The sequence below is a fragment of the Cryphonectria parasitica genome (assembly GCF_011745365.1).
Source record: "Cryphonectria parasitica EP155 unplaced genomic scaffold M406scaffold_9, whole genome shotgun sequence".
Taxonomy (NCBI): Eukaryota; Fungi; Ascomycota; class Sordariomycetes; order Diaporthales; family Cryphonectriaceae; genus Cryphonectria; species Cryphonectria parasitica.
Genome location: NW_024468917.1, coordinates 1,532,999 through 1,545,621, shown reverse-complemented (window position 1 = coordinate 1,545,621; position 12,623 = coordinate 1,532,999). Strand labels below are relative to the sequence as shown.

The following is a 12,623-nucleotide window of genomic DNA, read 5'->3' as shown; positions in this document are numbered from 1 at the left end:
CCTCGTTAGCTCAGGCGGCGATCCATAGCTAGGGCGACAAGCTCGGTCTACCAGGTCTACCAAACCTGCCCTGGTGTGCTTCACCTTCAATTCGACGACCTTCACCGTCGCCTCCACACACACACACACACACACACACACACACACGCACGCACGCAGCGCACACCAGGCTTCAACCACCATTTGATTGCCTGGTCTCCTCTTCTTCTTGCTATTCCTCCACCCTTCTTCCTCTACAAGGAGTCGCCGGGGTCACAGGATTGTGCATTACGACTCCGTATTGGCAGATCGGATGCAGAACGACCAGACCAGGCTCAACTGCCCTCGCTAATTCTCCGAAAGGATCCTCTCCTTCACCACAAGTCGGTCTAGCTCGAACAAATCCTACCGTTCTCGACCCTGTGATTCGTGATTGAATCCTGGAGTCCACCATCAGAGGCCACTTTTTTTTCTTCTATTTTTTTCTTTCTATCTTGTTATCTCCTCTTGTTTCCCTTACTCCCTTCGTTTTTTGTTACTATCGGCAGAAGAGAGGAGGGAGAAAAGACAGAAAGAAAGCGAGAAAGAGAGGTAGAGAAATATACATAGAAAGAGAGAGAAAGAGAAAGAGAGATTAGAAGAAGGGGGACCCGCACCAAGAACCGCATGTGCTGGCAGATAGGCAGGCAGAGAGAGGTTCTACAGTATTAGCTCTCTTCGCCTCCCTCGCCCGCGCCCGCTCCAAGAACTCAACGTCCGACTGTGGAGACGCCTCACCTCCTCGTCCTCCTCCTCGTCTTCCTGCTGGGGACCCTTCCGCGGCCCTAGAGGCTCTGCTTTCCCTCCAACAATTGGCTCTCGCGACCGGCGCGCTCCTCTCTCGACGATCCCCCGTTGTAATAGTCACATTGGCTTACAGGCGGTCACGCTCGGCTCCAATGCGCACCATCAGCACTGATGATCGTGTAAATGTGGTCCGGTCCAGCCCTGCTGCAGGTGTCGAGCCAACGCGCTACTCCCGCTCGCCGGCATGGATGCCCGCCGAAAATCTCAAGACGCTTCGCGCCCACCGCCTCGACCACGACGGCCGTCAAGCTCTCTCCCGTCCGTACCACTACTGCACACCATCGACCCGACCTTTGCCCAGGCGCTGGGGCAGGGAGGGGGACAAGTTAGATCACCATCCTCGGCAGCCTTAGGAGGTATGCCTCCTGGCGGTCAGATCGCAGCCCTAGGCTTTGGCATCCCGCGCAGGACCTCTGCAGGTAACCTGCGCAGCAGTAACAGCATCAGCAGCACCGCATATCGCCCTGGTGTGACCAGTCCCACCACCACAACCTCCTCCTCGTCCTCCTTCGCCGTGGCTGCGAGCCTCCAGTCATTCACCCCTCGAGCTGTCACACCAGAGCCGCCCGGATACGGCGTACAAGACGGTATAGGCACAAACAACAACATTGCTTCTACGAACCCTGGCGCAGACCTGTCTGGTGCTGCTGCTGCTGCCGCCGCCGCCGCCGCCGCCTCCTCCTCCCGCGGGCTTGGGTCCATGTCACCGCCAAACTCACCTCCCAGGTCCATACCCGTTGTGCCTGGCACTACCATGTCAAATGCCAGCACGCCTGCCAGCTCGCGAAGACAGGGCGTCGTCTTTAATGACGCCTTCCCCAGCTCCCTCGACACCGTCTCCTCCAGCCCCCCTCCACGGCCCTCCTCTGTCCGACCTCGGGGCCACACCATGGACGGCCCATACCGCCAGTCCTCTGTCACCCCTCCCATTGAGAGCTCTAGGCACAGGGTCGGGTCCGTCTCCTCGACCGGTTCCGTAAATTCGGTGCCTCCGCACGAGGAGATGTTGCGGGGACCATCCGTGCCGAGACATTCGCCCATGCTCGAGTCGCCCGGATACTCGTCGTCCGTATACCAAGCTCGGCCCACCGATCTGCATATCCAGACCACAACCGCCGTGAAGGAGAAGAAGGGCCCCACCAGGGCAAAGCTCATGAAGCGGGCATCGCGGCCGACCTCACCAATGCTGTCCCCTCCCCCCTCCGCCGACTCTCTTGTCCTCCCCGTGCCGACCGACGACGCGAACAAAGTACTCTGGCTTATGAAGAGCCTCTGTGGGCGCATGAGGGGCGAGGTCTCGTATCAGACCGAGACCGACGGGCCCTGGTATACCGGGCTATGCTATATTGAAGATGAGAGGGGTGGTTTAATGTTTGACTCGGGCGACACTGGCCCGTTCCACGCCGCCATTATACCAGACTTGCGAGGATGCCGAGTGCTTCCAATCGAGGGGTCTGGTGCGGATCGGCCTTGGCCGTGCCTCGAGATCGTCAACCCACAGACAGGTGCCGAAGTGCTGTTGTGGCCTTCCAAGGCAGACGAGGTGGACCTGTGGCTGGCCGCGTTGCTGAGCTGGCAGCAGCTACGACCGGGCGCGGTAAGGACCGGGAGCAACAGCCAGACGACGACGCCCACTTCACAGTCGCGGCCAGAACTGATCAGACGAGGCTCATCGACTGCATCGACCGCCCCGAATGTGATCAAGGTCAGTATGGTCGCGATGTGGGACAAAGGTGTTGCCCACTCGCCCCGTGCGATCGTGAGCAGGGCGTCAACCCGCGACCTGAGGGCAGCGCAGACGGGATGGAGAAAAGTCTCGTGCATCCTCTACGACAACGGCGAGCTCAAGCTGATCACAGAGAGCGACGGCCAGGTCCAGGGTGTGATCCCGCTATCACAATTATCGCGATGTGCCATACAACAGCTCGACAGATCTGTCCTGGATGAGGACTATTGTATAGCGATCGTCCCAACCTACGCCTCGACGTCCACACAGCTCTCCCTCTTCAGGCCCGTCTTTTTATCCCTAGACCAGCGTGTGCTTTTTGAGGTCTGGTTCGTCCTGTTGAGGGCTTTTACGGTGCCCGAGATATATGCGCTGAATGAATCAGAGGAGGAGCCTATTATAGAGGTCACGAACTTCGAGGTGGAGCCCACTTCTGACATGTTTAGGATCGAGAAGACGATCAGCTTGCGTATAATAGAAGCGAAACTCGGTGGACCAACCTCACCACAGAGCAGTTCCTCGCGAGACAGGTACGGCAAGAGTGAACAGGACGCATTTGTCGGCAATTACTTTGCGGAGGTCCATCTTGACGGGGACATCCGAGCACGAACAATCACGAAACCAGCCACTCGTACACCCTTTTGGCGCGATGATTGCGAATTTGCAGACCTCTCAGCTGAACTGCCGATCCTGCAGGTCATCTTGAAACGATACGAAGGGAACCTGGATGGCATGAACCTCCCGCTCTATACAGCCCAGCGTCTACAGAGGGGAGGGGGCCTGACTGAAGTCAAGTGCGGCGTTGTGGACATCCCATTACAACAACTAGACCGTGGAAGGGACTACGAAGAGTGGCGCCAGATTCATGATGACAGACAACAGCTGATCGGGACGTTGCTCTGCAAAGTCCGCCACGAGGAACTCATCGTTTTCATGGCGAGGGATTATCAGCCGATGTCCGAGATGCTTCATAAGTTCAGTGCAGGGTTGACCAGCCAGATCTCCGAGGCCCTGCCTGGACAGCTTCGTCGACTGGCCGAGCTCTTTTTGAACATTTTTCAGGTTACAAATAGCTCAAGCGAATGGCTGATGGCTCTTGTGGAGGACGAAATCGACGGCATCGGACAACAGGCTCAGATGAAGAAGATGAGGTTTAGCCGGCGTCTGAGGTCGAGCGAGGCTCTGGATGTCGCGAATGCTAATGAACGAGAGGCGCTCCGGGACATGGGCAAGACACTGGCTGGTGAGGCCAACCTGCTCTTCCGAGGCAACTCGTTGCTCACCCAAGCTCTTGAGTTCTACATGAGGCGCTTAGGCAGCGATTACATCGAGGAGGTCCTTGGCCACAAGATCTTTGAGATCAACGAGATCAACCCGAACTGCGAGGTGGACCCCGGCAAAGTGCAGCAGGGTGAGGATATCAACCAGCACTGGGACCAACTGCTGCAGTTCACCAACGAGATATGGGAGTGCGTCGCCAGGTCGGCGTCCAAGTTCCCACCTGAGCTTAGGCACATATTGAAGTACATCCGCGCTGTGGCTGAGGATCGGTACGGAGACTTCCTTCGGACGGTGGCCTTTACCAGCGTTTCTGGGTTTCTCTTTCTGCGCTTCATCTGTCCAGCCATACTCAATCCCAAGCTATTCGGCCTCCTGCGAGACTACCCGCGCCCCAAGGCTCAGCGGACTTTGACGCTCATCGCAAAAGCCTTGCAGGCTCTGGCGAACCTCTCCAGCATTGGCAAGAAGGAGGTCTGGATGGAGCCCATGAATCGCTTCCTAGCCTCTCGCCGACAGGCCCTAAAAGACTTCATCGACGAAGTCTGTGCGATACCTGCTGAGCGCTCGAACGTCATCCTGCCGGCCTCGTATTCCACCCCGATCACCATACTCGGCCGCCTGTCACCGATGGCCCGAGAAGGGTTCCCCTCGCTGCCATTTCTTATTGACCATGCTCGCAGCTTTGCCTCGCTCGTCAGGCTGTGGATGGATCACAACAAGGGCACCACGAGTGATGGTCGCTACGATGGGGACCTTCTCCGATTTCACCAATACTGTGATGCTCTTCAGCAACGGGCGGACGTGTGCATGAGCCACATTGACGCCGTCCGCGCAGCCGATAACGAGAACTTAAGCTTACCCACGGACTCGGATTTCGTTCTTGCTGACGCCCTGGACCATATCAGCTTTGCCGACTCACACATCAGCACCGTTTCGCGAGGAAGCACCATGACCCCCTGGCCAGAGTCCGATAGGCCACCAGGCTCATCTGGCGGTAGCTCCTTTGATGAAGAGCGAACTCACGGCTCCCGCCTGCAAAAAGTAGCTGACCGACGCGCTCACGGCCGGCATCACAAGCAGCCCCATTGGCCCAACCCATCGCAAGGCAGCTCGCACCGCCCCGGCCATGGATCTCCAAACATGATCAAGTCGTTGCGTAGTGGCAAGAATGCCAAAAGATTTCTTACGGGTATTCTTCGAAAAATCGACCGTGAGAAGTTTGGCAGCCCAGACGCCTTTTCGAGGGACCAGGCTGGCTCTCAGTTCCCAAGCAGCTCCCGTGGCGCTGACGACACTGCCAAGTCTGGAGCGACGACGCCTATAGGCACGATGAGACGGGAGAAGGAAAAAGGGAGGTCCCTTGGTCTTGGAGGCCTTGTGGAAGGGTGGAAGGAATTCGAGTCTTCACGGCATTGACCACTGTGACGACCATGGCGGTGGGTCTACTGTATTAATCAAGCCGCGTGGGAAGTTTGATCTCATACATTATACTGGCAACCATTCACTCGTGTACTCTTTGCTGGGACTTTTACGATAGACCGACTGAGTTGGCTCTGAGCAAAGAAATTGCCACGCAACTCGATGGTGCTACCTGTTTTGCGGTCATCCCCCCCCTTCATTCTTTTCTTCCCTTTCCTTTCCTTTGTTCTCTGTTTTTTTCTCTTTCTTTTCCTACCTGGCACGCGCTACCAATACCGTCGGCTTTCTCCTTGTCTATATTACATTTTCAACGATTCAATCACGTGGTGGGAGCGACGGAAAGGGGATGGAAAAATCGGGCGGTGTTGCGTCCTTTGGATACGATGATGCATTGGAGAGGCGGCGTTCTTGTTCAGGATTCACCGTCCGTGCCACTTCGACTGCTGATGCGACGGACTGACATTGTTACTCTCATGACGATACCTACTTCGCGTACTATATACAGGATTTCATGTACAAATGCTGCAGACGAACTATGACGATAAACCTTCGATTTCTTTACTGTAATGGATAGAAAGAAAAGAAGAAAATAAAGATCTCTGCCATTACGGAATTCAAGAAACCGTTGGCACCAAACCTTTGTCCCATGTCTCTTGTACTGTGGGACGGTACTTCGAGGCCAGATTGTCTTGCGTTTGAGCTAGGTGAAGGCCTGCTCGATCGTGCTCCTCATTAGCATGTCCATGTACGCCAGCATCTGTCAGAAGACCAAAGTACACACGAACGCGTGGAACGAAGTATGGAGTGCTCTGCGTGGATGGGGGGGGGGGGGGACAGATCTGGGCGTTTCAGGAGCGGGGGTGAACTGAGGCAAAACACAGGCAAGTCGTGTTGATGTGTGGCGTTTTCGTGTGTGTAACTAGCTATCTGTCTTAAGAGGGAGACTTCTGCAGGCTTTTGCAACGCTGAGAACCCCCCCCCCCCCTCTTCTCTCTACTATCTATTTTATGTATGAGGAGCAGTCGCACAAGAGCCAAATCCCACGGGCAAGTGTCATGCCATTTCAGGAAAGAGGCTCTCCTCCGGATTGTATTGCAGCATTGGAGACCAACCTGGGGAGAAGTGTAAGTTGACATAGACAGCATTCGTTGTGACCTGGCTAGATAATGTGCGGTTTTGATTTTTATTGATTCTTCTTGCTAGACGGCGCGCTCACCGGCTTTGGTATTAGTGTATCAGTCCCTTCTTTTTTCTTCCAAGTGTCCACCCTAAAGTCATGCAAACCACCCTTCCATAAAGGATAGGAAGCAAGAAAAAACACCCACTGACTCCAAGGTGAGATTGCCTCGTCAGACACCCCCAGTAGTGTCTATGATTGATGACTTTTTCAGGTGAAGAACTTCTTGTACGCAGCCTTCTCCTTTGCAAGACGTGCCGAGATGTTTTTCTTGACATCGCTAAGTTCCTTGGTGATGGCGGCATCACCGGGCGCTAGCTTGCTTGCCTCCGTCAAGGCGTCCACGGCGGCGTCCTCATCCTTGAGGCGGACCAGCGCAAAACCCCGGCGGTATAGCGCTTTGGCCTTGTCGGCATCCTTGACACCGGCAACGAGCAGAGCGGACTGAGCCATCCTAGCGGCATCGTCCCAGTTGCTCAGCTTGATGTTCATGAGCGCGCCATTGTTGTTCAGTGAGAACCGCACCGCGTCCACCTTCGCCTTGAGCTCCTTGCCCTCGTCGCCTTCGGGGAGATCTGGGTCCTCGTTCAGGTACCGCAGGCCTTTCTCGTACTTGTCGAGGGCGGAGGCGAACTCGCCCGCCTTGAAGGCCTTGTTACCAAAGTCCTTGCACTCGGTGGCGATTTGCACAATCTTGGCGGCGGGGATAGCATCCACGCTCTCACCCTCGGGGCCCTGCCTCTTCAGGTTCTCTAGCTCGTCCTCGGGGAAGTCCTCGTAGGCGTCGCCCAGCGCGTCAGGCTTTCCCGACTGCGAGGCGATGGCCACGGCATCCTCTCCTGTTAGCTCACCGCACTCGACAATCCGTGCGGGCTGCACAGGCTTGTCGCCGCTTGCTGTGCGCAGGTTCTCGATCTGCCGTACGACAGACTTGCCGGATAGGACCTCACCGAAGACAACATGCTTGTTGTCCAAGTGAGGGGTCGGAACGGTAGTGATGAAGAACTGCGAGCCGTTTGTGCCTGTTGAACGTGTCAGCCAGCCGAGACACTTTACTCTTTCCTCTTATCTACCCGACTCGAGATGGTGGCACGTGTGAAACGTACCAGGTCCTGCATTTGCCATCGACAGGAGGAATGGCCGGTCATGCTTCAGCTCGAAGTTCTCGTCGGCGAATTTCTCGCCATAGATGCTCTCGCCACCAGTGCCATCACCTGCAGTGAAGTCGCCGCCCTGGATCATGAACTGCTTGATGACACGGTGGAACTCGGAGCCCTTGTAGTGAAGGGGCTTGCCGGTTTTGCCAATGCCTTTTTCTCCTGTGCAGAGAGAGCGGAAGTTCTCAGCCTGGCAGGTTATGCTATTAGTAAATTCAGAACGTATGCGGTGAAGACAGCATTTCCAGCTTCGGGGGCCAAATGGGGGGTCAGCCTACAGTCTTGGGCACTACATCATTGTACAGCTCCATGATGATGCGCCCAGCCTTTCGCTGACCGATGTGCACATCAAAGAACACACGACTGCGAGATGCAGGTGCAGCCTTGGTCTCTTCAGTGGCCATGGTTGCGTTTTGGAGAGCAGTGAGGAAATTGAAGTAGTGGAAACGAAGGTGGTTTTCGAAGGTGAGCTCAAGTTGATGAGCTGAGAAGAAGTGATCGGAGAGAGAGTGGGGGAAGGTCGTACTGCAGGTGGCAGAAGTAAATGCTTGACAAGTTGATCATATAGCCGGGCAAGAGAGTCCGTCAGTCCGTCAGCTGGCTACTAGAATTATTTGTAGCATGTCAGGAAGCTTGCTTTTTCTGAGCAGAGTTGGGACCAAGATACTTAGCCAACTAAAACGTCTTCGTGAACATTCCATGGAGAGCTCCCACAGAGCGGGGCATTCCGCTTACCTGGATCCCTGTCACCGTGGGGCTGGTCCTTAGGCGAGGGGAAGGAACGCACATGCAAGATCAATCCTTCCTCACCATTGGACCCTGATTTTCCCAGCCTGCTATTTTCCAAAATACCACTACAAAGTGTGATATATAATACTTGCGAAGCTGGAAAATGCCTTCTCACTTCTTTGATCATTGTTGATCGCAAATATGAAAGCTCATTGACTGCCAAGCATCTTCTCCGTTAGGCTGAGAGATAATAATAATGTGCATGATGGAGAGACCTGAGGTCGTTCTGTCTTTCTAGAGTCTAATTTATTTAACAAAACAAAAAGACCATGCCAAATTATAATCTACCATGATTGCTGGGTCTCTCTGGGCATAGAAACCAATTACTATTGGTGCGGCAGATATGCATCCCCAACAAGCTAGCTGCCTTCATTATTGTGAGGCTGCCCTAATCAGGTGCCACTAATACCAGGTCACGTTCCAGGTAGAGAGGTCTGAGCCTTGGGAAGGACATGATTTTGAAGCCATTATGCTTTGCAGATCATTCCAATGCTGATTCAAAAGAGATCATTTGATCTGTTTGTTGCTCGTGGCTGCTAGCTTGTCAGACTTTTGCGGGGTGCCAGCGGTGAGCTCCAGTGTGACCTGTAAGAAGCAAGACAGGTGTTAGTCAAACACCTCTCCTGTGCATTAGACAAAGAGACAGACAGACAGACAGACAGACAGACAGACACACACAGAAAGAGAAAGAGGGAGAAAGAGGGAGAGAAGAGAGAAAAGGGGGGGGGGGGGAGACAAACCGGCCCATCATTGACAAGAGCAACTTCCATCATGGCCTGAAAGACCCCATTTTTCACCTTGTCAGCTGCATAGCCCTCCTGCACCTTGGTGAAGAAGTATTGGTACAGCTCTTTAGCCTCATTGCCTCCAAGTGCACCATGAAAGTCAGGTTTGTTGCCCTTTTTGGTTGAGGCCAGCAGGGTGAATTGAGACACACAGAGGACCTCTCCACTGATGTCCTGCACATTCTTTTTCCACTATCACATGAGTTGGTAATGTCAGATCAAACTGCATGCCAGCTGGGAGAGAGATGAGGTGATGGGCTACATATGGATCGTGAAAGGTCCTCCGGGTTTGGGGGGGGGGGGGGACAAGGGGAGATGAATAAATTTACCCTTCCGCCGTTGTCATCATCCCATAGCCTCAGCTTGAGGACCTTAGCAGCCATGGATTCAGCATCCTTCTCTGTGTCTCCTGGGGCTATGGCTGCAAACACCAGGACACCTTTGCCTATTGATGAGACGAGCTCTCTCTCAACAGTGACAGAGGCAGAGAGCACTCGCTGGAGGACGACTGTGATTTTGCATGAGAAATTTGAGGGTACGACAAAGAACCAGTGAAAGATGCTTTTACCTTTCATGGTGGTGGCAGCTGTGTATGTGGCGTTGGGATCTTTGGTTTGTAGGCTGTAACTGATGTACAGTACAGTAGCAGCTCGACCTTGGAAATACAAGAATTTAGGCAGGGTATCACCTTAACCAACAGGCTCTGCAGGGAATTATCACAGCTGACACCACTGGTCTATGTCTTCAAGCCAGGTTCTAAATCATGTACAGTTGGGTCCGGTTACCCAGTTTGAATGATATCAGAGGAGGAAGGAGGATGAGGAGGTTGCCACTCAGGAGGGAGAGATATATATGAGAGGTAGAATGAATTCCATAGAAGGGTAGCTCTTGAATCCAGGAAGCTGAAACTAGGAGAAAAGAAGGCTGAGTGGATGCCGATATCACTGAGAAAAGCCAGCACAGCGCCCCAACAGTGAGACTACAGGACCTGTTAATGTGCTGTGGGTGTGATTCGGAGGCTGTAGGTGTGGAATGCTTGCTGGTGCAGCTCACCTCTGGGCCCGGTTGTGTACCGCCTTGCCGCCTTACCTATTCTGATGAAGCGTGCTGCTAGATGACGCACCTATAAGGACCCGCCATTTAACATGGGGTGGGTCCGTGACACCCCTCTGGCGTGCATCAGTTTGCCTGCCATCTCGCATTTCAGCATTGCTTCTTTCACCTGCTGTGGTAGCATCTGCAGCCTTGCCGATTGATCTTACGCCCATCATACCCACGCCCTCCACCACAAACAAAACCCCAACAACTTCTGCTGTGTTTGTTCAGACTGAACTGCCAAATACCCACATCCGTGTTGCTTATGCTGTCTGTGGCCCAAGGTTAGCTGTCCCACATTCCCTCCCATCTGGACACGCTGAACTTCAAACCATTGGTCGTTGCTGCATCAGCAGACGGCTACTGAACCAGTCTCTCAACTGATTGATTGCTCTAGCACTGTTGCTGTTGGGCTGCCGCAGTTCACACCCCTCGACCCGTACAACACCCCATCTACCACCACACGATCGGACCTTTGAACCTCCGAACCATCGTGATTAGACCCTCGAGGGCACCTATTCACAATGGCAGCCAGAAAATTGATGCAGGAAGTTGACAAGTGCTTCAAGAAAGTCACTGAGGGCATTCAGGAGTTTGACGAGATCTATGAGAAGATCGAGCAGGCCAGCAGCCAGGCGCAGAAGGAGAAGCTTGAGGACAGCCTCAAGAGGGAGATAAAGAAGCTTCAGAGACTGCGAGATCAAATTAAGACATGGGCAGCAAGCAATGACATCAAGGACAAGGGTCCTCTGATGGAGCAGAGGAAACTAATCGAGTCAAGGATGGAGAAGTTCAAGGCTGTGGAAAAGCTGATGAAGACCAAGGCATTTTCCAAGGAGGGGCTGTCTGCTGCAGCCACCTTAGATCCTAAGGAGAAGGCCAAGATCGAGGCTGGTGACTTCCTCGGCACCCAGATCGATGAGCTGGAGCAGCGCATCGAGGCTCTCGAGGCCGAGCGCGAAGCCCTGCAGTCAGTAAAAAAGGGCAAGAAGAGCAAGGACAACGCGGGCCGAATGGGCGAGATTGACGACACCATCGAGAAGCACAAGTGGCACCAGGGTAAGCTGGAGCTAATACGGAGATCCCTCGTGAATGGCGGCGTGGATGCGGACCAAGTCAACGACATCAAGGATGCGATACAATACTACGTACAGGAGGGCGAGTCTATGGACTACGTGGAAGACGACGCGATGTACGACGAGCTGAACCTCGAGGAGGAGGAGGACCAATTCGGAATGGTTCTGGACAACGACAAGGTCTCGAGCCAGGACACGCAGTCGGTACAGGATGACACCCCCGAGGTGGACGGACGATCTTCGAGTGCAGCAGCAGCGCGGGGCAAGGAGAGGGCGTCAGCAGATGCTGCGAGTGGTGCCGGGAAACCCAAGAGCTCGTCGCAGCTCAAGTCACCGCTGCCAACGCTTGCGACCCTCCACACGCCTACACTGCCGACCGGCGGAAGTGGACCGGCCACCAGCGCGCCAACCATGATGAAACCAGCGTTAGTGCCGACCCGGCCTCCAGGCGAAGGACTCAAATATGCCTCTGCGGCAGCTGCAGCCGCGGACAAGAATAATGTTGGCATAGCACCTCTGCCACCTCCGCCGAGCGCGCACCCAGCAGTTGGGGTCACTCCTTTCCCTGCGGGCCAGTCTAAGGCGAGCTCGACCAGCTCTCCCAGCATATCTTCAATCCAAATGGCAGCGGCCGCGCCCACCCCAGCAGGAGAACAGAGGCCAGCACCGCCAGCTGCGCCAGCTGCGCCAGCTGCAACGAGTGCACAGGTCCCTGCGTCGTCCACCCCCAAGCCAGATGCTGCAAGAGTCAAGGCGTCACGCGCTGCAGGCAAAGCTCCTGCTGTTGCCGAGCTCTCAACAGCAGCGGCGGCGGCGGCAAAGGCCACTCATACAAATGGGGTGACAAATGGGGTGAAACCTGCGGACTCACAAGAAGACGAGTCAATATACCACCTCCCCTCCTCCCTTGACGACCTGGTGGAAGCGTGGGAGACCACCAAATCCAATGTCAAGGCACCGATGAACTTGGCTACAGAGAGAATGGTGGCAGCTTCGAGAGAGACCGCTCCTGATGTCGGTGACTCTGAGCCCATCAGAATACAGCAGCCTGAGTCTTGGTGGGATACGTCAGCGACCTGGCCCAAGGAGAGCCTGCCCTTAGTCGACAATCCTGCCCTGTACCAGCCTTCAAAGGTGGAGAACGACACACTCTTCTACGCGTTTTACTACAAGCAAGGGTCTTACCAACAGTACCTGTCAGCCAAGGCACTGAAGGACCAGGCATGGCGCTTCCACAAGCAATACCAGACCTGGTTCCAGAGACACGAGGAGCCGAAGAACATCACGGAGGAG

At 54.7% G+C, this 12,623-nt stretch overlaps 3 protein-coding genes across 3 annotated transcripts; 1 reads left to right on the top strand and 2 right to left on the bottom strand.

The window, feature by feature from the left end:
- Positions 1-1,714: 1,714 nt before the first annotated feature.
- Positions 1,715-5,867, top strand: M406DRAFT_296294 (uncharacterized protein; the record flags this gene model as incomplete). The annotated part of the gene is made up of 1 exon (XM_040919239.1): positions 1,715-5,867. One exon carries the CDS (start codon positions 1,715-1,717, stop codon positions 5,246-5,248), a length of 3,534 nt encoding a protein of 1,177 aa, XP_040771820.1. The 3' UTR covers positions 5,249-5,867.
- Positions 5,868-6,638: 771 nt separating this feature from the next.
- M406DRAFT_343009 (uncharacterized protein) lies at positions 6,639-7,989 on the bottom strand (the record flags this gene model as incomplete). The annotated part of the gene is made up of 3 exons (XM_040921825.1): positions 6,639-7,450; positions 7,535-7,775; positions 7,864-7,989. 3 exons carry the CDS (start codon positions 7,987-7,989, stop codon positions 6,639-6,641), a joined length of 1,179 nt encoding a protein of 392 aa, XP_040771819.1.
- Positions 7,990-8,881: 892 nt separating this feature from the next.
- On the bottom strand, positions 8,882-9,734 carry M406DRAFT_343008 (deacylase; the record flags this gene model as incomplete). The annotated part of the gene is made up of 4 exons (XM_040921824.1): positions 8,882-8,959; positions 9,115-9,351; positions 9,489-9,667; positions 9,728-9,734. The coding sequence occupies 4 exons, from the start codon at positions 9,732-9,734 to the stop codon at positions 8,882-8,884; spliced, it is 501 nt and encodes a 166-aa protein (XP_040771818.1).
- Between the last annotated feature and the right edge of the window lie 2,889 nt (positions 9,735-12,623).